The sequence below is a fragment of the Stegostoma tigrinum genome, chromosome 26 (assembly GCF_030684315.1).
Source record: "Stegostoma tigrinum isolate sSteTig4 chromosome 26, sSteTig4.hap1, whole genome shotgun sequence".
In the NCBI taxonomy this organism is placed as follows: domain Eukaryota; kingdom Metazoa; phylum Chordata; class Chondrichthyes; order Orectolobiformes; family Stegostomatidae; genus Stegostoma; species Stegostoma tigrinum.
Window position 1 is genome coordinate 15,598,764 of NC_081379.1, and position 27,853 is coordinate 15,626,616.

General features: G+C 41.5%; 1 protein-coding gene across 1 annotated transcript in view; it reads right to left on the reverse strand.

Moving 5' to 3' along the window:
- Positions 1–19,609: 19,609 nt before the first annotated feature.
- LOC125464303 (uncharacterized) overlaps positions 19,610–27,853 on the reverse strand; it is a 108,644-nt gene continuing 100,400 nt past the window's right edge. The window contains exon 34 of the mRNA XM_059655180.1: positions 19,610–24,999. Within this exon, the coding sequence (XP_059511163.1) occupies positions 24,742–24,999 (258 nt within the window). The 3' untranslated portion in view covers positions 19,610–24,741. The remainder of the gene's footprint in view (positions 25,000–27,853) is intronic.

A 27,853-nucleotide genomic window follows, 5' to 3' on the forward strand; every position in this document is an offset into this window, starting at 1 on the left:
TGGAAAAGATGACGCCTTCGCTGAAATTCCACTTCAAAACTTTGATAAATGATCCCCGATTGAAATCAACGCTGAACGCACTGGTGTTACCGGTTCCCTCATATTAGCAATCTCCTTGTGAGATTGGTGCTCGATATATATTGTACTGGTTGTCACACTGATCAGCGATTAACAAATTGGGCTGCAAGAATAGAGAATAAAACTTAATCAGAGAAAAGTCCGGAGAAGTCAAACTTGTTTCAAAAGTCAGTGACTGCACAGATCCACTTCTCTTGATAGGACCTAGCTATCTTATTTCTTGTCATGAATATTAATAATAATGAATAGAGAAGGAGGGAAGACATAGAATGCGTGAAGCAAATAGAGATGCATTTGAGGAGAAGGTGAATTAGTGAACGATAGCAAGAATAGGTTTTGGACTTAACATCAGATGAAGGTGATAAGAGTCAGAAACGATCCTTGGGGAGCAACAGACCACTGGGCTGGACAGCCCTTCTTCCATGCAGTCATTTTATGAAGAGTTAAGTCTATGATCATAACTGTGATGGAGACCTGTGCACATAATCTGGACTGGCAATATGTGGGGAGTGCTACATTATCAGAGATGCAGTGGTAGTATCGGAAGGAAGCTAGTTGAGTTCTCCTTGTCAAGGTTAGCCACTCAAGAAATATTATATTAAAAATGGATTATTTGATTCCTGCGTCATTGCCATTTGTGAGACCTGGCTAGGTGTGAATTGACTGCTGCACTCTACATTTCAACAGTCACCACAAAAAACATAGTTATGAAGTGTAGTAGAATGCCTTAAGATCATGAAAAGTACTACAGAAATGTAGATCTTTTCTGAGCAAGCGAACAGCATAGATTTTACACCCCAGAAGTTCTTCTGACCACCAGCAGGAAGAGACCAGGAGCCAGGGTCGTAGGAAATACTAAAAAGCTGAATGATAAATATATACTTCAGCTTGCTGTATTTTAGATGATCTGATGTGTTTGTTAAAAAATTGGAACGGAAGATATGCACTGTGAAATTCTTTCACTTTATAAGTAATAATTTAAAACATTTAAAACATTTCAATATGGGGCCAAAATTCAGTGGGTGTTGACACAGCCTTCAGTCGATTACAGCAAATGCCTGATCAACATGCAAACAGTTCTTTCTTAGAGTTTTCAACTTGCTCTTTGAGCAATAGAAGCTCTGTCTGCCTCTTCCAAAAAAATGTTCTTGGGGAGTACATTGAAGGGGGCACATCCGGCATACTAGCAAGATTCTATCAGGATTCAGATTATTTTTACGGGTCATGTGGCTAATTGAGTGAGTCTAGGTGTTCCAATCTCAGGATGGATGAAGGTTGACTCCTGGGCAGGGAAAAGTCCTGAGGCAGTAAGTGATGCTGGAATCGTCTCAGTTTTCCTAACGTGATTTGAAGGCAGGACCACAAGCAAACCTGAATTTTGTGAGAACCATGGTGATGGGTTGATGCACTCTGGAATACAAAAATGATTTATTTAAAGACCATAAAATTCTGCCTGAAGATGGCAGTTTTTAAAAGCATTTTTACTTATTGACATCTTTAAGTGAGGCCTGAAGGGCATTCTTGGAGCCATGGACAACACACTAAATTGATCATTTCCAGAACAGAACAGCCTTTCTTGCCAATTTCTATTTGCAATGGACATATTCTGTCACTGACACTGCAGACTCCAGCAGGGTCAGATCAAGAGTGTAACAGTGGGCACTAATCTGCAATAAACATCAGTATCTCGTCTTGAGAAATTTCAGTTAGTCACAGAGTCATGCAGCATGGAAACAGAGTCTTGTGTCCAATCAGTCAATGCCAAACATAATCCCAAATGAAACCAGTCCCACTTGCCTGCTCCTCACAAAAATCCGTCCAAATCTTTCCTATTCATGTACTTATCCGAATGTCTTTTAAACATTGCAAATGTGCCCACATCCACCACTTCCTCAGGAAATTCATTCCACACACGAACGACCCTTTGTGTAATTGCTAAGTTCTCTGACTTGATATTAAAAATGGTTCATTTGCAAATGATTTCACTTTCACTTCATCAAAGTTCTTGCTTTGTTGAAACATTACCGAAATATTGTAGCCTTAACTAGGCATTTTTCTATCAGTCAGTCTTCCAGATTTTGTTCTATGTGTTCATGAAAGTGAACTATGTTCACCCATTGTCTAGGCAATGCTGTTTCTATTACAGGATAGTTGCCAAAAATGTCAATACCTTCTCATTATTGTACCAAGAACCAAAGATATCATGTCATGCACATTAAATTGGACACTGAACTGTCATGGCATTTTTTTAATGTAGTCCATTTAAGTGAATAAAACATCAGTTAAGCTCCTGCATCTGCCTCTCCATTCCCTGCCATATTGTCCTTCCTCTTTAATTTCTTTCAGTCATGGTTTCTCAAGCTGTTGCCAATAGAAATAGTCTCATTGTCATCTTTAACGTCATGCTGTGGAAAAAAGATAAAGATAAATATTAAAGCACAAAAGATGCCCAAATAGGACTGTTCCCACATTAACATGAATTAGTAAAGAATGATCAGCAGCATCATATGTGACGAGCTCGTGTTCCCTTATGGGACAGAAGCTCACTCTGTGCTATCTCAGACTGTCTGCAATAAACTCAACTGTAAAATAATATGGAAGCACAGTATTCTAAATTTCTGATAAACTGTCTTCTGATTAAGAGACTGAAATCACAGAACAACACAGTTCTGTTTTTAAGATAGTAGTTTGACACTGCAACATTTTTGTCTTTAAAAACACATTTTCATATCAGACATACATTATTTATTTATTTAATAATTGAACCAAAACAACAAATATGTTGGGCGTTGGGTTGAATCAATAAAGCATGTTTCTTCAGCTTTTTGTCTCCTCTCGTAAAAGCAATGACAGTTATTGGTTTACGGTTCAGTAGAAGGTGTTCATCTTTATGCTTTGATAAGGAGCATCAGCAAACTGTCTAAGTATGAAGGCACCACAGTCAATTTGAAATGTGCAAATGAGTTTTTTTTATGACAAGTGTAGATACACAGTGATTTGACAGCTACATTTTGGTCTGAATTAGTAAACAATCAGCTGGGATAACAATGGGTATGGAGATGATAAGTACAATGTCCCTAGTCATGGAAAGAAAATTTTGCTCATTGACCACTGATGACTTGTGAAAAGCATATATGTGCTATCGAGAGTGAACAGGATGAATCAGTGTACTTGTGATGCAGCAAGGGCTTGACAACATAGATTAAAATTTCACTTAAATAAGGAAGGTAGAACTGCAAACATTCATGGACTTAAACCCCAGATACTTTCAATATCTCTGGAAGAAGATGAAAGAAAATGGGAGGGGAAAATAACATAATAGGAAGACCACACTCGTGTTTCTTTCAACAGTTTTACACTTTGCCTTCTCATTAGACAAAGATCAGAATTAAGCAGCAGAAGTGGTTTGAAAAGTCCTATTGTGGTACGACATATCCTTAAGAAGTTGGAATATGCTTCAGTCAACTGAATACTTTCTGTACACCGGAAATGTGATCAAGTGCAGAAGCACACAGATTGAGTGTTATTGTTTGAAGGAGTCCAAAGTTTGAAGTCCAAACCACATAGTTTAGAGATTGAGTTTTTAATCTGCTGTTGGAATTTAAGATGCTGTCAGGGAATGGGTGCTGTCTTGCTCAGAGAGCTGCAGGGCATGTACAGCCCAGACTCATCAGGACCCCTGCTGTAGTTCTTGCCTTCAGACATCCTAACTTATGTGCGTATGTTTGGCTAAGTGCAACATATTACGAGCACAGAAGGGGTGGCAATATGTGGAATGTTAAAATGTCATCATTTGCTCAAGAAACAATTGCATTTGACTGCAGAGTACTTTCTAACATGCATCTGATGTTTCTGAATGGAATATGAAACAGATTATAATTTCCCTCTCTCCTCTGTAAATTTCATGCTGACAATGGTTTTATACATAATAACATGGCAAACACAGTTCAATATTCCCATCTTGGTTCTTCTTATTTGCAAACAAAGTAGCTAACAGACTCTTTCAAACATCCTCAACACACTAGAATCAAAATTCATTGTGCCATATACCAGCATATTCCTTTCTAGGACTTCAAAAGTATGGTTCTCCATTTTTGCTCAGTCGCATCATTCCAATTAATATTTCCTACAGACACTAGGAGAATCTTAATTTTCTTTTCAATTAAGTGCCAGTTGTGTTGAGCTCTTCAGAGGGCTTCTACCTATAAGACCAAGGGTGATTTCTTATTGTATTTTAACAAATGCTCTTCATTAAATTCCTATCCGATCTCTATGGCCACCCACTCTCTTGCCATTTTCGAACCCCATTTTACCACACTCCTTTCCTGGAACAACTCACCACAGCTAGAATAGCTCAGGATTGACTGGCACCCTGGTGTCATTTTAAAACACCAATGTAAGACAGACAAATACTTGTAATTTGGAGCTGCCCTGCCTGACTCTTGGCATTTGTCTCAAACATGCTTGGCAAGGATAATTTAGGAAGACTGGGTGAACCAAATTTGCATCAAAAGCGTGGAGGACAGGTTTGTGAAAGGCATTCAAGATAATTTTCTAGATCTGTATGTTGAGGAAGCAACAAGTGCTCTAGCTATTTTAGATCCAGTATTTCCAAAGTAAATGGGTTAACTAGAAACAATGTTGTAACGGAGGTTCTGGGAAAGACTATACATAATACACTGGAACTTTACATTGAGTTGTGAGAGTTACTAGTAAGTATAAAACTAGTGTTTAAAATCTAAACAAAGCAAACTGCATAAGCATGAGGATGAAGGTATAATACTGCTGATGCTGAAACAAACACAGAGAATGCAGATCTGGCATCTTCTGTGGATTATTCAGAAGATGAATTATACCACATTTGAAACATTAATTCTGTTACTTTCTCCATCGATACTGCCAGAGCTGCTGAGTTTCCCCAATATTCTCTGTGTTTAAGTGTGAACATGAGTTGGTTAAGGTAGATTGTGGTAACAGATTAAAATATAAAATGGTAGCTTAGCAATGGCAAGCCAATTATATCCTACCTTTGGTCAGAAGACCAAAACTTTTCATAAAACTCCAGATTTTGTTTTACTCCTTCATGGGATGTGGGTATTTCTAGCTAGGACAGCATTTCTTGCTCATCCTCATTTACCCTTGAGGAGGTGATAATGAGCTGCCTTGTTGAACTGCAGCAGTCTGTGTGGTGTATCTACACCCGTTGAGTGTATTTTTTGGTATTGGTTCTGAAAGAGTTCATATTGACATTGCATTGAACTTCTCCGCTTGGTTTCCCTGATGCTTGGGGCTTGGGGACGGCTTTGCAGAACACCTACACTCGGTTTGCACAAAACAACTGCACCTCCCAGTCGCAAACCATTTCAACTCCCCCTCCCATGCCGCAGACGACATGTCCATCCTGGGCCTCCTGCAGTGCCATAATGATGCTACCTGAAGGTTGCAGGAACAGCAACTCATATTCCACTTAGGAACCCTGCAGCCCAATGGTAAATCGATCCAAGTAAACTACATTTAATAGTTCCCCTTTATCCAGCCCATTTATTAGATGCTTGGAGGACTATAATAAATTTATGAAATACAATTTCCCAATCAAAAAATCATGTTGAGTCTTCTTGATCATTTTCTCTTTAAAGGCATGCTAATATGTCCTTAGAAATGGGTTACAGCATCCTTCCTTTGATAGGTGTTAGGTTAACAGGTCTGTAGTTTCTTGATTTCTGTCTTACTCTTTTCTTGAATAGGTACGTTAAAATGTAATTATTCAATTTGAGATAGTAAGAACTGCAGATACTGGAGTGTGGAGCTGGAGGAAAACAGCAGACCAGGCAGCATCAGAGGAAAAGGAAAGTTGATGTTTCGGGTCGAGACCCTTCTTCAGAAATTTTTCTGAAGATTTCTGAAGAAGGGTCCCTACCTAAAATGTCAATTTGCCTGCTCCTCTGATGCTGCCTGGCCTGCTGTGTTCCTCCAGCTCCACCCAGTTGTCCTATCTATTGGGACCAGTCCAGAATTTAGTGAATTTTGGAAGATTGCAAACAATAAACTGACTATTTCTGTCATTACTTCTCTAACAATGGTAGAATTTGACTGTCAGTTCCAGTGGGACTTGTCTGCCTTTAGTCCCATTAGTTCGACTATTGCTCATCCCTTTTTCCCATTGACTTTCTACAATTAAAGAGTTGTTTTTATTATCTTCTACCATGAAGATAAATACAAAGTATTTTTTCATCTTTCTTAATTCCCATTATTAATTTCCCAATCTTATCCTTTAATAGAATCTTTACTGTAGCTGCTGTCTTCCTAAACATACATTTGTAGAAGATCTTACTGTATGTTTTTATATTATTTGCTAGTTTACTAATTCTGATTTTCTCCCTCTTTCTGTAGTAGTTTGTCAATTTGTTGATACCTAAAATGCTCCCAATCATCTGATCTGTCACTAATCTTTGCAACATTGAATGCCTTTTTCTTTAATTTGACACCATCCTTAATACCCTGAGTTAGCCTTAGATGGTGCATCCCATCCTTATAATTTAAACATACAGCTGAGATGAAACCTGGGAATACGTTTCTATCTCCTTCCCAAAATCCACAAACCTGCCTGCCCTGGTCGACCCATCGTCTCAGCCTGCTCCTGCCCCACCGAACTCATCTCCACCTATCTGGACTCCATTTTCTCCCCTTTGGTCCAGGAACTCCCCACCTATGTCCGTGACACCACCCACGCCCTCCACCTCCTCCAGGACTTCCAATTCCCTGGCCCCCAACACCTCATATTCACCATGGACGTCCAGTCCCTGTACACCTGCATTCCGCATGGAGATGGCCTCAAGGCCCTCCGCTTCTTCCTGTCCCGCAGGCCCGACCAGGCCCCCTCCACCGACACTCTCATCCGCCTAGCTGAACTCGTCCTCACACTCAACAACTTCTCTTTTGACTCCTCCCACTTCCTACAGACTAAGGGGGTGGCCATGGGCACCCGCATGGGCCCCAGCTATGCCTGCCTCTTTGTAGGTTACGTGGAACAGTCCCTCTTCCGCACCTACACAGGCCCCAAACCCCACCTCTTCCTCCGGTACATTGATGACTGTATCGGCGCCGCCTCTTGCTCCCCAGAGGAGCTCGAACAGTTCATCCACTTCACCAACACCTTCCACCCCAACCTTCAGTTCACCTGGGCCATCTCCAGCACATCCCTCACCTTCCTGGACCTCTCAGTCTCCATCTCAGGCAACCAGCTTGTAACTGATGTCCATTTCAAGCCTACCGACTCCCACAGCTACCTAGAATACACCTCCTCCCACCCACCCTCCTGCAAAAATTCCATCCCCTATTCCCAATTCCTCCGCCTCCGCCGCATCTGCTCCCACGATAAGACATTCCACTCCCGCACATCCCAGATGTCCAAGTTCTTTAAGGACCGCAACTTTCCCCCCACGGTGATCGAGAACGCCCTTGACCGCGTCTCCCGCATTTCCCGCGACACATCCCTCACACCCCGCCCCCGCCACAACCGCCCCAAGAGGATCCCCCTCGTTCTCACACACCACCCTACCAACCTCCGGATACAACGCATTATCCTCCGACACTTCCGCCATTTACAATCCAACCCCACCACCCAAGACATTTTTCCATCCCCTCCCCTGTCTGCTTTCCGGAGAGACCACTCTCTCCGTGACTCCCTTGTTCGCTCCACACTGCCCTCCAACCCCACCACACCTGGCACCTTCCCCTGCAACCGCAGGAAATGCTACACTTGTCCCCACACCTCCTCCCTCACCCCCATCCCAGGCCCCAAGATGACATTCCACATTAAGCAGAGTTTCACCTGCACATCTGCCAATGTGGTGTACTGCATCCACTGTACCCGGTGCGGCTTCCTCTACATTGGGGAAACCAAGCGGAGGCTTGGGGACCGCTTTGCAGAACACCTCCGCTCAGTTCGCAACAAACAACTGCACCTCCCAGTCGCAAACCATTTCCACTCCCCCTCCCATTCTCTTGATGACATGTCCATCATGGGCCTCCTGCACTGCCACAATGATGCCACCCGAAGGTTGCAGGAACAGCAACTCATATTCCGCCTGGGAACCCTGCAGCCATATGGTATCAATGTGGACTTCACCAGTTTCAAAATCTCCCCTTCCCCTACTACATCCCTAAACCAGCCCAGTTCATCCCCTCCCCCCACTGCACCACACAACCAGCCCAGCTCTTCCCCCCCACCCACTGCATCCCAAAACCAGTCCAGCCTGTCTCTGCCTCCCTAACCGGTTCTTCCTCTCACCCATCCCTTCCTCCCACCCCAAGCCGCACCCCCAGCTACCTACTAACCTCATCCCACCTCCTTGACCTGTTCGTCTTCCCTGGACTGACCTATCCCCTCCCTACCTCCCCACCTACACTCTCTCCACCTATCTTCTTTACTCTCCATCTTCGGTCCGCCTCCCCCTCTCTCCCTATTTATTCCAGTTCCCTCCCCCCATCCCCCTCTCTGATGAAGGGTCTAGGACCGAAACGTCAGCTTTTGTGCTCCTGAGATGCTGCTTGGCCTGCTGTGTTCATCCAGCCTCACATTTTATTATCTTGAATACTCCCTGAACACCTACTTATAGGTAAACACTGAGAGTTGGTGGAGGACTGGAGAATATAAAATATGTACTTCAATTACAGGAATTATTTCCCCAGAATGGAGTCTTTGTGGACAAAGAGAATGAAAAAAAGGCACTTGAATTGTCAATGTTTCCATCAGTCTTGCTTGTGTTGCAATATTCAATCTCAAACTCAGAAGAACATTGCTGACCCACTCTCTGCTATGTCTTGCTTAGGAAACTATAAACGTTGCATTTCCATGAGCTAAGATACTTAAAACTGGTGACAATGAAATCATGCAACCTATAATACTTTACATGGAATTATGTTATTTCCTTTTCAATACTAAATTTGAATAATTTTATGAAAAATTAGATTAGGATGCTAGCAGGGACTTTCCTATCAAATTTAGCATTTCTCAAATTATATGTTATAACTAAATTTAAAAGGCAAAAATTATAAGAAAATCATACTAATCAATTCTGAACATCTGTGTTCTTTATTTTATCACGGAACATGGGATTCACTTGCACGACCAATGTTTCTTCCCTATCTCTTATTGCTCTTTAACTTACTCGGAAGAGAGAATCATCCACATTGAGATGGGTCTGGAGTCACATGTAGGACAGACCTGGCAAGAGCAACAAAGTTCCTTTCCCAAATGACAGTTGGAAACCCAGGTGACCTTTCCAATCAATGATAGTTTCATGGTCAGCATAACTGAGACTATATTGAATTAAAATTGGATTTTTAAAGATACATTTATAGAACATGGGAATTTATTGCCCTTTCCAAATGATCATGGACCAGGAGGTGATGAGATTTCTTTTTGAACCACTGCAGTTTATGTGCAGATACACTAACAGTACTAATAGGAAGGGAATTTCAGGATTTTGACCCAGTCATCATAAAGGAATAATGACTTAGGTCGAAGTCAGGATAGTGTGTGACTTGAAGGGGCACTTTCACGTGGTGTTTTCTCATATATCTGCTGTTTTTATCCTTCTAGATAGTAGAGTACATGGTTCACGTGTTGCTGTCAAAGGAGCCTTGGAGAATCTCTGCAGAGTAACTTATGGACAGTCCTGCTATCCCACATTAATAGTAAAGAGTTTTTTTTAAAATCCACTCATGGGACATGGGCATCGCTGGCTGGGCAGCATTTATTGCCCATTCCTAGACAGCCTTCAGAAAGTGGCAGTGAGCTGCCTTTTTGAATCTCTGCAATCCATGTGCAGTAGGTTGACCCTCAATGCCCTTCGGGAAGGAATTCCAGGATTTTGACCCAGTGACAATGAAGGAACAACAATGTATTTCCAAGTCTTGGAGTGGCTTGGAGGGGGACTTGTGGGTGGCAATGGTCTCATGCCTTGTCCTTCTAGAAAGAAGTGGTTGTGGGGTTGGAAGATGCTGTCTAAGGCTCTTTAGTGAATTTCTGCAGTTCATCTTGTAGATAGTACACACTGCTGCTACTGAGCATCAGTGATGGAGGGCATAAATACTTATGGATGTGGTGCCAATCAAATGGGCTACTTTGTCCTGGGCAGTATCAAGCTTCTTCAGTGTTGTTGGAGCTGCACACAAGGCAAATGGGGAGTTTTCCGTCATTCTCCAGACTTGTGCTTTTGGGGAAGCAAGAGGTGAGTTATTTGCCACAGTATTTCTAGCCACTGACCAGCTGTTGTAGCCACTGTGGTTACATGGTGAGTCCAGTTCAGTTTCTGGTCAATGGTAACCCCAGGGATATTAATAGTGGTGGAATTCAGTGATGGTATCACCACTGAAGCACAAAGGGCAGTAGTTAGATTGTCTTCTATTGAAGCTGGTCATTGCCTGGCATTTGTTTGGCATTAATGTTATTTGCCACTTGTCCGCCCAAGCCTGGATATTGTCCTGATCTTGTTGCATTTGAACAGTATCCATATCTGAGGAGTTGTGAATGGAAAAGGTGATGGATGGGTGCCAATCAAGTGGGATGTTTTCCTGCTCCTCTAGCCACAGAAGATATATAAGAAATCTATATAAGGTAGGTCTAGTTTAGTTTCTGGCCGGGGATAGTGGTAGTGGGTGATTCAACGATGGCAATGCCATTGAAAATTAAGGGACAATGATTAGGTTCTGTATTTTTAGAGATAGTTATTGCCTGGAACTAATCAGGTTCCAAAGTTACTTGTCACTATCCATGCATATGGGCATGGATGTTTCAGTGGAGGAGAAAACAGAGTTTAACGTTTCGGGTCCGATGACCTTTCCAGTGTTCTGAGGAAGGGACTCCGGACCTGAAACATTAACTCTGTTTTCTTCTTCACAGATGCTGCCAGACCTGCTGAACTTTTCCAGCAGCTTTGTTTTTGTTCCTGATTTACAGCATCCGCAGTTCTTTTGGTTTTTATTATGGGTGCTTCAGTATCTGAAGAGTCACAACTGACACTGAATGATTTCCTTTCAGTTCCCATTGAGGGTCAACTGGGTCAACTGCTGCCTTGATGTCAAGGACAGTCACATTGGAGAATAACTCTTTAATCCAAGCATGGAAAATGACTGTCATGTGGGCCGGAGGTGAATGGTTCTTATGGAAACCATGCTGAGCTTCAGTGAAAGTTATTCTTTTGCAAGTGATGCTTAATAACACTATTGATGACCCCTTCCAACACTGCTGATGATGAAGAGGACACTAACAGAGCTATAATTGACTGGTTTGGATTTTTCCTAATTTTAGTGCACAGGAAATGCATGGACAATTTTCCATTTTGTCAGGTAGATGCCATTGTTGTAGCTGTACTGGAATAGCTTGGCTAGGGGATGGACCATGTTCTGGACCATAAGTCTTCAGTACTATTGATGGAATATTCTCAGTATCAGTATCTGTAGCCTGTGGAACATTCAGTATCATGTGGAATGAATTGAATTGGCTGAAGACTGGTATCTGTGGAGCTGGGACACAGAATTGATCATCCAATTGGCAGCCGAATATGACATATGAACTAACACGCTGGGCTCCATCATCATTGAAGCTGGGAATCAGCTTTCCTCCTCATTTTCTTTCTGGCTGTACAGATCTGGCTGTGGCAGTTATCTCAAGAGCTGCAATTCAATATCACAATCAGTGTGCTGACACCAACATATGTGTGGAACTTCGGAGCCTATCGCTTAGAGGGAATGTTGATAGGGATATCTGGGGACATCTCCTGTGAGCTATTGAATTGTCCACCCCTATTCTCAATTGGATGTGATAGGTCTGCAGAGCTTAGATCTGATATATTGGTTGTGGGGTTGCTTAGCCCTGCTTATAGCATGCTGCTCCTGCTGTTTGCCTAGAAGTAACCTGATGATGTAGTTTCACTCAATTGATTCTTCTTTCAAAATAATGCCTGGTGATGTTCCGGTATACCCACTTGTTATTCTAGCGAGTTTTGAGAAGATTTGTAGCTCAGGTTGAGTTTCTGGATGTGAGTTTGCTTGCTGAGCTGGAAGGTTAGTTTTCAGACATTTTGTCGCCATTCTAGGTAACATCATCAGTGAGCCTCCGATGAAGCGCTGGTGTTATGTCCCGCTTTCTATTTATCTGGTTAGGTTTCCTTGGGTTGGTGATGTCATTTCCTGTGTTGTTCGCAGGAAACCAAAGTGGATGGTATGAGATAATCAGCAGGAGGTTTCCTCTCCCATGTTTAACTTGATGCTATGAGATTCATTGGCGTTAAGAGATAGTGTTGAGGACTCCCAGGATAATGTCTCCTTGAATGTGCATCATCTCTGCTGTGTGGGGCTGGGGGTTTTGGTCAGTGCTGCCTGGTGGTGAGAGTGATGTCTGGTATTTTGTTAGTAAGGTATGATTCCACGTGTATGACTATATCAGGCTATTGCTCGAGTAACTCAGGTTTGTGGGACAGCTCTCCCAATGTTGCCATCAGCCTCAGGAATTGGTAAGGAGGACTGTGTAAGGTTAGCAGGGCTTTGCCTTCGTTGTTTCTGATGCCTAGGTCAATGACTGGTGATCTGTCATTGCTTTATTTAGACTTTCAGTGGTTTGATACAATTGAGTGAATTATTAGGCCATTTTAGAAGGCACTTAAGAATCAACCACATTGCTGTGAAACTGGAATGTGATGTAAGCTAGAGCAGAAGATAGCATGTTTCCTGCCCTAAAGGGTACTAGGGAACCCCATGGGTTTTTACAATAGTTAACAAGAGTTAGAATAGCTTTTATTTCTAGAAATGTATTGAATTCAGATTTCACTATCTGTCGTGGTGGGCTTCAAACCCATGTCATTGGAAACAAAGACATAGAAACTATAGCAGGACTAGGCCACACAGCCATTCAATCCTACTCCACTATTCAAATGATCATGACTGATTCTCTACCTCACCAATTTCCTGCTTTCTCTCCGTAGCATTAGCCCAGGTTTCTGGATTACTAGTGCAGTGACTATGCCACCATGCCACTGTTTCCCGTTAAACATGTATCTAAACTCTGAAGTGGAAACAAACAACTGCTGCTGGTCTCTATACAGAGTTCATACCCTCTAAATAAATGCCCCACTTCACCCATTCCCCTTACCCGAGAGTGTGTACTGAACTGTTCTGGAATAGCTACTTACAGATGTACTGTGCATATAATGATAAAAGGATGGAAATCTGACCTGATACCATGTCTAAATAACATACACACAAACGAGGCTTACTCATAAGAAACAAATACAGTGATAAAGTACTGGGAGGTGATCAGTTTAAATGGGCTACAATTTTCCAGATATTGGCTCAGAGTCCACTTTGGCAAGTTTCATGGAGGGTTTCACTGGTGACCCATGACTTATCTGTGCGTATCTCCCTGACTGGCTTACTGCAACACCCAGGACTGGTTTCATTAGGCCTGCAGGACTGACTGCAGCCCACTCCCCAGACTATAATAATACTGATCCACTGACCCTGACCACCCAAGTGGCTGACTGACAGCATCCAAGCCCTGGATTGATCACAGACAATGTCCTTGACTTACTGAGCAGGACAGTTTGATTGAAGACTACTCCCTTTGAGACATGGCCATTTGAATAATGCATATGCACTGTGTTTACTGAATACGTGGCTGGCACATGTGGTGCAGGTATGAGATTGACATGGTACACTGAGACACAGAAACATGTTCATCCCCTTGTCTGATCGCTACTGACATCTACCAATATGCTGCCAGGCTTTGTTTCTGAGCTAAAAGTCAACAGAAGACAGAATTACTGTGAGCCTTGAAGGGCCAAATTATGAAACAACAAGGCAGGATGCAGTGAGTATCCAAGTTTGAACAAAGTGAATCACCATGAAGAGATTAAGGACACATCCATGACATACACCTTGGTCCAATCCATGAATGGGTACCTGGACCAATGCTCAATGCATCTCTCAGGCAACACTGCTATGAAAGCTGCTGGCTGCACTCCAAAGTGTAGTAGTATCAAAGTGCCAAACTATCGAGTATGTAGATCCGAGATGTGCTGTGTGGATTCAGTGAGGCTGGTACCTGCCAAAGTCCATGGATTGGGGTCAGGCAGGGGCGGTGATGCTGCATTCAGTCACTGCAATGCAGTGTGCCCTGCGGTGTTGGTGATTGGTGTCCTAAATTAAGGGTCCAGGGATTAAGCAATAAATTGGAGTCACCAGGTAACTGCTCTGACTTTCAGTTGGGAATTATCACTGTCTAGATTTTATCCAGCAACTGTCAGAAATGGAAAATTGCAAATAAATGACATGAGATTAACTAATAATGAGATGTTAATGTCCAGGTCCTGCAACGTGTGGTAAGATTCCACCTTTAGGTTCTCTATCCAAGAACAGACTGTCCTTTGATAAGTGTGTTGCCAGGTATCTATTTTTTCATTAATATAGGTGTTGCATGCCGACATCTCTCTGCCTATAATGCACGAACAAATCAAACAATTTTTAAGTATTGTGTTACCCACATTTAGTATTCTAAATCTAATTAAAGAGAGAGTATTCAAAAGGAAACAGAAAAGGCGTTCCTGCTCTTACGGGTTCTGAGAGGAGAGCTAAATTTATTTTCATTCACAGAAATAGATTGAGGAAGGATATGCTACATATTTAGAAGGAGCTGAAAAGGCACAGACATCATTGATATAAATAATTGATGCCATCAGTTTGATGATTCAGGTGAAATCTTATCGGCTCATGACAATGTGTAGATGGCATGACATCTGGAGAATTGTTGGAGAAATCCACTGAGGTCTCACTCCATTTCAGGAGTAACTAGCTGCATTGTACAACTAAGTTACATAGAACATACAAAAGTACAGCACTGTACAGGCCCTTCGGCCCACGATGTTGTGCTGTGGAATAATCCTAATCCAAAAATAAAATAACCTAACCTACATTCCCCTCAATTCACTGCTGTCCATGTGCATGTCCAGCAGTCGCTTAAATGTCACTAATGACTCCACTTCCACAACTATCACTGGTAAAATATTCCATGCGCTCACAACTCTCTGGGTGAAGAACCTCCCTCTGACGTCTCCTCTATACCTTCCTCCTAAAACCTTACAAGCACTGAAACAAGATTCTTAGTACACAGCAGCAAGATGCCTATTGGCAGAGACTGTTATCATCTTCATCAACTTCACATCATGTCCCATTAAAATGCGTATTCATTTTTGATTCCTATCCTATCCTTTCATGCACTGTGCAGAAACGATACACCAAGAATTCTTAAGAAGAAAGTGAGAGCTTGAGATACCAGCTCATCACTTGCTCCTCTGCTTCTTGTCAGTCCTCAGCCTAAGGGATGTCACTCCTCTGCATCTCCTGTTTGCCAGGGTATCGAAGTGCTTGTCAACATTCTCCTTAATGACCATACCTGGAGTAGATTTCACAAACCATAGAGGGCAGCTCCGGCTGACCATGCACGATGATATTCGAAATATAGCCTGAGGACCAGGGATATCCGTCTATGCCATGTGAGTAGTGACTTCTCCCGGTTACAACAAGTGGGAGAATCTGGCTACCATCGGACCTGAGGATTGAGCTATGTAGATAATGAGTCACATTTAGTAGAAAGCCCACTAGACCTTGTGGAGATAAACCCTGTAGGAAACTCGTTGTCAGATACAGCTGTCCCATGTAAATACATTTGACAGCCATATATGTTCATCAGTATGCACAATGCACATATAAAGTCATGTTCTAGCAAGGACACACAAACACATAAGGAACAGGTCTCCCTGAAAGCAAAGATTTGAAAAAGATTAAGATCTGTTTATGGAGATTAAAAAAGGTATAATCGGAAGACAGAGTTCATGGTCTGAAATTGTTCAACTCAATGCTTGGTCAAGAGAAGTGTAAGGTGCATAATTGAAAGATGAGTTGCTATTCCTTGAGCTTTCATACAGCACCACAAAGGGATGCAGGCAGATAATAAGGCTGTGCGAGCAAGGTGGTGAATTAAAATGGTGGGGAACCAAAAGCTCAAGGCACTGCTTGTGGCTAAGCAGAGGTTTCAAAAAAGTTGATCACCCAATCTGTCCTTTATCTCCCAGTGAGGTGACTGCATTGTGAACAGTAAATACAGTAGACTAAGTGAAAAACATAGGCAGTGTGAATGTACATAGTGTACTCAGTGCATTGTATACAATTGTGCGCATCACATTATGGGAAAGAAATGAATGCATTGGAAAGAGTGCAGAAGCAATTTGCAAGAACATTTCCAGGAATGAGAAACTTCAGTGAAGAGGATAGATTACGCAAGTTAGGACTGTTCTCCTTAGAGAGAAGAAGAAGACTGAAAGGAGTTTTGAGAGATTTTCGAAATTCTGAGCAGGCTGGATAAAGATAGGGAGATGCTGTTCCCGCTCATAAAAGGAAGAAGGATGAGATGGCACAGATTGAAAGCGATATGCAAACAAAGCAAGGGTGATGCGAGGAAAAACCTTTTCGCACAGCAAAAGGACTGCTTGAAAGTGTGTTGGAGGCAGGTTCAATTGAACAATTGAACGATTATTTAGATAAAAATGGTATGTAGGGAAATGGGGAAAAGGGAGGAGATTGAAACTAGCTAATAGAACTGGTGCAGGCATGATGGACCAAATGGCCTCATTCTGCACCATAACAATAATGTTGTGTGAAATATAATTAAATAATTAATGCAACAAAGGATGCGGGCAATTGTTGGTGAGAAAAATTGGAGGGAAAAAAGTAGGTATCACACCTCCTGCAATTGCAGGGAAAGATGCATTTACCTTATACTTTATAGCTTTCAATAAGGCATTCAACATAACCAACAAAGTGAAGTCTACAAGATTTGGGGGAAATTTAGCCAACCACAGTTCTAGTCTTTTGAAGACATCACATCCAGAGTGGATAGAGGGGAACCAGTTGATGAGTTGTATTTGGACTTCAAGAAGGTGTTCAGCAAGGTACTTCACAAAAGGTTAAGTAATAATATAAGGAAGAGTGGTGTTGAAGATAATATCAATGTTGAAGGGGCAGCACGACAGCACAGTAGTTAGCACTGCTGCCTCACAGTGCCAGGGACTCAGGTTCAATTCTACCCTCGGAGACTGCCTGTTTGGAGTTTGCACATTCTCCCGGTGTCTGCGTGGGTTTCCTCTGGCTGCTCCGGTTTCCCCCCACAGTCCAAAGATGTGCAGGCTAGGTGGATTGGCCATGCTAAATTGCCCCATAGTGTTCAGGGATGTGTAGATTAGGTGGGATATAGGGGATGGGTTTGGGTGGGTGCTCTGAGGGTCGGTGTGGACTTGTTGGGCCAAAGGGCCTGTTTCCACACTGTAGGATTTCTATGATTCTATGATTCTATGCCATAGGAAGGAGACAAGGTTTTGGCAGTGATTGTGAAGCAGAGTAGGAACATTCCTCATAGAATATTGACAGGGGAGGGTGAACAGTGTTTTGTGAGGGCATCACACTACTACTGGCAGAAAATGATCCATTGAATAAGTTGGGGGGAAGTGTTGTTAACAGTATGCAAAGGGAAGTTCAAGTGGTTCTTGCGGTTCTGGGACTGTGGGCAGAAGTACTATACACACATTATTGTTATGGTGCAGAGGGGAATCCTCAATCTAGAAAAATCAAAGATATATCAGAAGTGCCGTTGAAGAAACTTGCATCATTGATTTCACTGGATAGATAGAACTGGGAGAATCCTTGCGGGAGGCAGGCTGTGGTGGGGGGGGGGTTGTAATTGAGGTAGCTGTGAGAGTCAATGGGTTTAAAAATATTAGGAGACAGCATTTCTCTAGAAATTGAGTCACAGCATTCAAGGAAGGGAAGGAAGTGTCAAATTATCTGAAAGTGCGAGAAGAGTCAATAATTGGAAGCAAAAGTGAACTTATTCACTTCCAGACAAGAACATGTAATGATGTACCAGAAAAAAAAGAGTCAGTTTAAGGGCCACTCTGTTTTTATCAATCAGGGAAGTGAAATCCATTGTTACTATACTGGACTATGCTGATTAAAGGTTTCATACAATTTACAAAATCATCATAACCGATGGTTAGTGCTTGTGTATCAGTGGAGTCAGAAGCCATTGCAACCTTCTGGGAAAAATGAAGAAAACTTGATTGGGTCTTGGGGTTTATGCTTCATGTCAGCATCCTTCCCATTATTAAAACAAAGGGAATCTTTGAGATGGAAATTGTTATTCAGCTCACAATGATGGCTTACCAGTCAGGAGGCAAAATATAATCTACTGTCTGCTTGTAACACAGTCATAGACCCAATAAATGGGACCAACAAATAAATAGCATAAATAGCGTGAGAGCAGTAATTTCACAGCTGTCAATGCAATAATAACCAGTGACAGTTAAATGAAAGGAATAATCATTTGTCACTTCTGAGCTGCACAGCCCTCAGTGCATGAACACACTGTGTCCTAAATCTCTCCGAAAAGTTGGCTGGCAGAGTTTGACATCAGGGAATTTGCAGTTGGCCCAGGATCACAGGCAGAACCAGGTGGTTGTGATTAAGATTGATCAAAACTCTGAACAAGTTTCATACTGGACTCGAAACATTAACTCAGTTTTTCTCTCCACAGACGATGCCTGACCTGCTGAGTTTCTCTAGTATACTCTGTTCTAACTATCTCCCCATGGTCTGGGTCACTTCATGTGTCTGGAAATCCTGTGCTTGTTCCTTCTGGCTATTGTGTTAAAGAGTTGCCTTGCCTTTGAGTGACTGGTGCAACCCTCTGCCCCGAAGTCCCCAATCCTCTGAAAGCCCCATTGGTGACTGTGCCGCTGCTTAGTTTGTAGCTCGGTGAAAAAGGCTGCTGCACAGTCATACCTTGTAAAGAAACATAACGGCATATTGCATGTTGGATTTAAGCACTGACAGTCTAATATCAAAATTTGCTGATGACAAGAAGTAGCATGACTCACAATTACTGGAAGATGTTAAGCAGATAAATGTTAGGTAAAGTTTAATGCAGAGAAATGTGAGACAGTATATCTTGGGAAGATGAGGTAAAATGTATCCACGAAATGAATCAAGATACCAAGAAACTTTAGAATTTCAAGACAAAGAACTTAAACTGAGAAGGCATTCATGAAGCTGTAAAGAAGCAAACAGTCTTTATAAGTAGCAGTCTTGGGAATAAAGTACAAAAGCAGAAAGATTATGATAAATCTATATGAATCATTAGTTTGGCAGCAATTAGAATAATGTGTACCATTTTGTGTGTCTTCCTCTTGAAAAATCTTAATGCCATGGCATATTTAATGTAAAAGAAAGTCACAATTAAAGCATAAGGAAAATGGGTGAGATTTGAACACAGAGAGAATTACAGGAGCAATTATTTGAATTGAGGTTTGTTAGGAGAAAAAATGCTGCAAAGGAAGCAAAATCATTTTTATTTCTAAATTCTGAAATATGAAGCATTTATTTACCATAGAGATTTGTTGACAATGACCAAGCAAGCAGCACTGATTGTGCATGAACTTGATTTCATTGTACTTTATCTTGGTAATTGGAAAATATTGCAATCACAAATTTCTGTTTAATCACCAAACAATGCCTTTCAATCAGTGTTTTAGAAACGTCAGAAAATGCCAAATTAATGTCACTACACCTCTCTCCAGAGACAATCAAAAACTTGTACAATGTAATGTTGATGGATCAGAATCCTGAAGCCCCATGCACATTTTTAACATTGTCATGATCCCAGCTAATGTTATTACTGGTCAAGTCAGATTCCAGACTAAAACATGATAGATAATATTTTATTTTGTACTGTTTAGTCTTTATCAAAGTGGTTTCTCACTGAAATGTAAACATGCAATGCTGCAGATTTTGCTCTAACCATCAAATGAAAAAATATGTATATAAAACATAATAAACCAAACTATCTATTTATAACACGAATTGATGGATTTATAAGCATAAATTTTTAAGTAAGTTATGTTTTAATCCATTAATTCCCAATACGCTCTAATAAATTGGAAAGAAAAACAACAGCATTTGTATAGGACCCAAAAACACACCTTGTGTAACACTCAAAAATGCATTATGTACCATACTCACAGCACAGTCCTTTCTTTAATACCTCAATAAATTTCAGTCACTTATGTCTTTAACTTATAGACTGGAACTGCAGATAGTTTCTTCGTGGAGTTTTTACACATCTGAGCTTAAACAAATGAGTTTCAGCAGCCACCAGGCTTTTCCCAATACTTACAGACTGGAAATAACATTAACTCTACTCCAAGGTAACCTAATTTGACAAACACCTCCCTTGTCAGGAACACTGGTCTATACAAACATCTTTATCAAATGACTTCACAGGACTGCTTAAAACCCAAATTAAAACAAAGGAAAATATATCTCTCTAAGTAATAGATGTTTCTGTTAACACTTTAAGAACTTCTCCTGACCTTCTGAACTGGAGATTGTTTATCCTGCTCAGCAGTAAAACCCTACTAATATACATGAAACCCATCAATTTCAAAGCTAGGCTGCAAAAATTGTTTTAAGTAAATCACCATAACTACAGAAATACTCAAGTTAATTATTAATTTCAGACACAGAGAAAGCCGACATGTTACCAACTCAAAAGTAAAAAACCAAAATCTACAATAAATTATATTTGTCCTTTGTCTGTCCAACTGTTATTCTCCCACTCTCGGTGCTTCATCTCCAAAGATCATTACTACTGAAAGCATCACTCTCCCAGTTGTTACCATTATATGGTCCACCATTTAAAACCCTCATGTTTAAATCAGTCAATTGTTGAAATCAGCTGCAATTCTGGCTTGGATGACATCTTTTCACCTATATGATCCCGGCAGCATGAAATACAGTTTATATGAAATACAGTTTATCTGCTTCTCAGGACTGCACTGACGTGTCAGTAAGGTTATCTTTAAATGTTGTGAGTAGCTCAGTGGTTAGCACCGCTGCCTCACAGCACTACAGAACCTTGTTTAATTCCAGCCTCCACAGTCTGTGTGGAGTTTGCATATTCTACTGGTGTCTATGTGAGTTTCCTCTTGGTGTTCCAATTCCCTCCTGCAATGATTAGGTGTGCAGGTTAGGTGGAGTGGCCATGCTAAATGTGGGGTTACACAGCTGGGTGGATGTGTGTGGGTCTGTACAACAATGGTCTTTGGAGAGTTGGTGTACACTTGATGAATTGAACAGTCCTTGCACTGTCAGGATTCTATGGTTTGATCTGATTATGCTTTATTTGTTAAGGTGCAAACTTTTTGAAATGGAAAAGGTGTAACGTACTTTTTAGTTGAGACCATTTGTATCATTGTGTGGGTATCTCATTACTGCGGTAATGTCCTCTGGCCATTAAAATCCAGTTTACAAAGGAAAAAGAAGAAAAAGGAAATCAACATCGTAATGGTAAGAAGCTGGAGAAAGGATAGAGATCGAAGAAAAAAATAATGATCACCTAAATGTTTCATTCATTGACCAGTAAATTTATTCAATGTGAATCATATTGGATGGGTTTTGGCTTATCCTGGACTTAGTTGCATTTTCTGATACTGTCTGTGATGGTGGTAAATGCACCATTATGGATTTCTATATTCAGGTCTAGGAAAGGAAATTTAGCTTGATTCCCAGCTCCTAATTACTGTCTGTTGACGTATTTTGGAAGGGCATTAGTATGTTCAGCTTTGCATTGGCTGTAATTTCTCTTGGTAAAATAGTCCACCCACCAGCATTACAACTTGAGAATGGTCACCTGAGCAGGCATGAGTGAGCATCTGGTGTCCATGGAATTGTGCTCCAGCAAGTTTGTGTCTTCAGTAGAAGTAAAGTAGGAAATAGGACCGAGTCATTTATTCTTTTCCAGTTATGTAATCCATTAAACTACTTAGAATGTTCAGTTAAAATGCTCTATCCAAAGGACAGCATTGGTTTAATTTCAGGATCCTTAATGCTACGATCTGATTTATTGATATAGTTTATTTTTGGTGCGATATGCAGAGACAAAGCTTTTCTCTTTTGCTTTACTGTCCTGTGTATTGTTAAAGCTTTTAGCTGTGAACAGCGTTAATCAGTGAGTGACAAGAGGTGATGGTGTAATTGCATTGTCACTGGACTTGGAAATCCAAAGTTCCAGGAAACGTCCTGGGTACCTGGGTTCAAATACCATCACAGCAGAAAATATAATTTGTATTCAACAAAATCTGGTATTAAAAATGTAATGATTACCATAAAACTATCATCAGTTGCAATTAAAACCTATCTGGTTCACTCGTGCCCTTTAGGGAGGGAAATCTTACGTCCAGTATCTGGCTTATATGTGACTCCAGTACTTTACTTTTAACTGCCCCTCTGATATTGCCGACAAAGCCATTTGTAATCAAATGTTTAAAGAAAACAAAACTGAGGAGATTGTCATTTCTGGCACATAGGTTGATGCTAGGCAATGGCAAACTTAGCTGTTGACATTGCAATGTCTGGGGGCAGTTCCACAGTTGGAAGAATGCTCTGAGTCTAGACAAGAAACAGCTTGACATAGTCATACTTTGGGAACTGTAACTTACTCTCAATATCCTAGACAACACAGGAAGTCATGTTGAAGTTGTACAGGACATTGGTGAGGCCTCTTCTGGAATGCTGTGTCCAGGTCTGATTACGCAGTTATAGGAAGAATGTTATTAAGCTGGAGAGAGGTGGGAAGAGATTTACCAGGATGTTGCTGGGTACGGAATGTTTAAGTTAGGGTAGGCTGGGACTTTTTTCAGTGGGACGTAGGAAATTGAGAGGCAACCTGATAGATGTTTAGAAAATAATGAGCGGTATAGGTAGAGTTAATGGTAATTGTCTTTTCTTTAGGATAGGGGATTTCAAGACTATGGGGTACACTTCCAAGGTGAGAGGAAAGAGATTTCAAAAAATACATGAGGGCCATATTGTTTACACAGATGGTGGTTCACTTGTGGAATGACTTTCTTGAGGAAGTGGTGGATGCAGGTGTAATTAGACTGTTTAAAAGACATTTGGATAAGTACATGAATAGGAAAGGTTTGGAGGTATAAGGGTCAGGAGCAGTCAGGTGGGACCACTTTAGTTTGGGATTATGTTCAGATCGGACCAAAGGGTCTGTTTCCGTGCTGTCTGATTCTTTGGCCCCATAATTGTGAAGTAATTACTAACGGCAGCATGTGACTGAAATACTTGTGTAACTGTGGTACAACTAGTTTGTAAGGTAAGAATCCAAATAATTTTATATCAGCACACCACACAGAATTAAAAAGATGCAACTTTTGCTGTAACACCTGCATCAAATAATGCAAATTACATGCATTACAGTGACTATCATAAACCACTGCATTGCTCAACATCCAGTACACATAAAAATAGCAATGCAAACAAATCCCCAAACTGCTGTGTAAAGTATCAATTTGTTGTGAACCTGAATGATCATACCCAGGAAATACAGTTTAAATCAACATGAACAAATTAACAAACACTTACTTCTTTGACGCATACATTGGAGATTACACATATAGAAAGTGTAGATGGATGTCTGTGAGCCCATTGCACCTGAACTGGTTCTTTGAAAAGCTGTCCAATTAGTCCCACTGGCTACTTCCCCATTGTGCTGATCCTTTTTGTTATTGGTTAATTTTATCTTGGATTCGCATCCTCTGGAAGCCAGATCTGCTCCCAATACAAACAGCTGTTTCATATCTACTCTTTCACATCACATAACACTCTATCATAAATTTGGCAATCATTAATGTCCTCTTAATCATCTTCGTGTGAGGAGAATAATCCCAGTTTCTCCACTGTCTCCCATCGTTTGTCCTCCCAAAGGCAAGTTGGCGTTGCTGGAGGAAGTCTTTCTGCAGCCAGAGTCAGCAGTGAGCCTGCCCTTGAGAGATGTCACCCAATCTGATTAGCCAGCAGCTGCAGCAGTCCCAGCGCCCAGTACCGGGCATCACTGAGACAGTTGTCATCTGCATGAAGAGGATCGAGGGCAGCCAAAACAAGGTTAGATCCAAGACCCTAGGGAAGGGGTTAGGGAGGTTGGAGTTGGAAGGGCAGGTTGTTATAAATGATGGTGTCTTTTTAGGGTGTGAGTGTGAGCGTGTCCATTTGTGTGTGTGTTTGTGTTGGGATCTAAGCTGTAATTGAGGGCTAATCTCTCAATGATGTGGCCTCCATTCCTTCCCACCCTTTTTCAGTATAACCTCAAACAACATATTTCCCATTCTGTCCATGTCAATTGTATTATGCCAATAGTGGTGTATTAAGAAGCTTAATCAACCGTTCTTTAATAATTCAATATTGCAGGTGGGCAGTCACTGTGGCGCCACCCACCCACCTGCTGTATAATGGGGGTCAGTTGGGTGGGCTGCTATCCTTCCTGTTTTATACTGCCCCAAACCTCACCAAACACTCATCTGACAGGGACAGATTGGACATATCTGTCCAATCCAGCCAGGGAGCTCAATTTGTCAGAAACTATATTCAGGCAAAAGGACTTAAATAGCAATTTTTGTCCAAAGGCTTGTTACACTGGTCTGATAAAGTAGTTGGCTGTCCATGGTATTTTGACAACTCTCACCTATACGCGTGAGGATTGACCTTTTTTTGTTACATTAAGCTGCACCAGTTGGTTTGCTCCCTCAGCAAGATGGTAACACTGTAGAAAATTCCGTAATCAGACAAAGACCGATGATCGTCCAATGTCTGGCCATTCCACTCCAGATAATAATTGGACATCGGGGTGCTGGTCACATCCTTGACTTTTTCTTTTATATTCCGAATGGGTAAGAAAGGATTCATAGAGAAATGCTCTGTGCAGCTTGAAGTATCCACAACCTTGACTGAAATTGGAATACCTTTTACAGGCTGAAAAGAACAATCATAAAAGGCTGAAATAAACAAAGGAATGCAGGTTCTGTAAAAATACACTAATTTTACTACAATCAGTGGGAAACTCAATGATGGTATACTGGTGGGAGCTTGCTCGAAAGGAAGCCAGAATGGAAAATCAGCTCTGGAGTTTTGTAATCCTACCTCAGAACTATGCTCTCTCGTGGCCACAGTGGGGAGTGCAGATACCCAAATCAATGCTTGTACTCACTGACATATAAATTATACTATCATATCATTTGTTCCAGTTTATCATGTCATGATTCCTAGGTCAAATGTTGGTCTTGCATTTTGTTGGTTGGTTCCCAGCATCTCACTAGTCCCCTCTATTTCGTCAAATTTAATATTTAATAATATTAAATAATTAATAATAAAATAATAAAAACCATAATAAAAATAATAATTAATAATAAATATTAATGTTTAATCTTGTAACTCAGGGCCTAAGAATAAGTTAAACAATAGCAAATAGTTGAAAGAATATAAGTTAAGCCTTTTTGGCTTCATCAGAATTAAAAACCTAAGAAAAATAACACCAATTAAAAGAAAGTTAAACAAAAGCAAACAAAACTCTCAAAATATTTTTGAGATTATTTTCTTTCATTTCTATATTTTCTTGCATCTGAGCTCTTTTCAGGAATTGCAAATAATATTACTGTCCTAAAAACAGTGTACTATCTGGGCAGTATTATAGGATGACACGACTAGGATTGGGAGTTTGCATCTCTCAGAGGCCAAGACATTGGGAAATAACTGGAGGAACTCAGCAGAAGCTCTGACAGCGTCCATGGAGAGAAAATGTTTCAGGTGTAGCGTCTGACTATTCAGAAGGGTAGTCAGATCTTCTTTGATCTCTGACAAGAAACCCGTAAACACTAGAACGAACGACCAACATCCTCAGGTCTCTGAGGGAATCCAGATGCAAGCACAACTGTGGTACCAGGGTGGGTCATTTGAACTGTTAGGTCCCACCTGGGCTACTCTGTGATTGGCCAGTGGTTCAAAGAGGTGGGCGGTTTGTCATATTCCTACCCTGCATTTCACTTGGACTGACTTTGAGTTTGTCATAACTGGTCTAGCCCTGTGCCCACCGACAGTGCTAGTTGGCAACCCTCCCCACTACCCAAACCTCAGTCAGAGCTCAACCCCACACCCCTGAACCACTGACAGTGCTCACCACCACCACCATCACCATCACCTACGCACCACCGCCCATCCTCTTGACCCACAAACACTGCTAGCCCTAACTCCCTCCAGAGCTACTTTCCAGAATCCCTGGACTTTGTCTAACTGACATCAGTCGAGTTGACATTTTCCTGGGAGTGACAGGGAGAGTCTTGGTGCAGTTATACAGTGTGAGGGAGGGAGGGGTCCACTGTCAGGGTGAGGAGGGGTAGTCACTACTAGGAATGGGGAGGGACGGTCACATTTGGGAATTGGGAGGGGATCACTATCAGGGAGGTGCAGTGTGTAATCACTGTGGGGGATGAGGGGCTGATGGGAGCAGATCACTGTTAGACATAGGGAGTGATCACTGGAGGGGCTGGTTTTAAGGAAATCACTGATCAGAGCATTGAGGGTGAGGTCACTGCTGTGGGCTGGGTGGGTTTGTTACATTGGTTTTAAACAAAAAAATTGCCATCCATGGGATAGTTGATTGTAGACACGCAGCCTTGAGATATTTCAAAATGGAACAGAATACAGCATGTACTGCCATGAACATTCCCCAGCTGTGTTGCTCCCGATGAGATCCATCAGACTGTCAATTCACTCCAGAGTACTGACGGAGCCAGCATTGGAACCGGTGGTGAAAATGGCAGGGCCAGGTCCCAATACAAATAAATAGGACTGCAATGTCAATATGACAATGATTGCCACTCCTCAGACTGGTCAGACTGGATAGAGTACAGAGTGATTGGAGCAAAAATGCCCACTGAAGTGTCTGGAAGTATTGCTCATGCTATAGTGTTGTGCCAATCAGATTCATTCTCTGAACCATGAGTTGGTCATAGCTCATATAGAAGTAGATTTGCTATAATTTCTCTGTGCATGTAGCTTACACAGCAGAGAAAATGTATTGGTCAGGGATATCCTGTTGATCTTTACCGCATTTGGAAGTACACACACGTGGAAAGATCTGAACTCAGCTAGAAACCACACACCTCCCGCTGAAACCGAATACTTATGTTCACTGTCATAAGACTAGCCACTTATTTTGAGGTAGCCGAAGTCAGAAGGTAGCTTCATTCCATGGGACTGGATAACAGCACAGGGCTTGGAGGAGGTGCAGAAGAGAACTACCAGAATGGTACAAGTGAGGAGACATTTCAGCTCTGTGAATACACTGGGGAAGCTGACATTCTTAAAGCACGGAACATCAAGAGGGCACTCAATACATGTGTTCAAAAGTGGTGGAAAACTCAGTAGAAATTTGAGGCTATTAACAAAATAAGATGAGATTTATTTTTACTCAGCCAGTTGTTACAATCTGAAATGTGCTGCCTGAAAGAGTGCTGGACATCAATTCAAAAGTAACATTCAAAAAAGAATCAGATAAATAGCTGAAAAGAAGCAATTTCGCAGAGTAGAGGAAAGATTAGAAGAGTGGAACTAATTGGATAGATCCACGAAAAATCCCACACAGGCACTACAGGCCAATTGACCTCTTTTATTTGCTCTATCATTCATGATTGTACGTCTCTCAGAATGAACAGCAAAAGATTAACAAAAGACTGATTAGATGAGGAGTCAACTACAATTTTTACATAGTGCCTTTAATGTAGCTCAACATCCCTCTTAGTAGCATTAGCAAAGAAAATCTGACATAGAG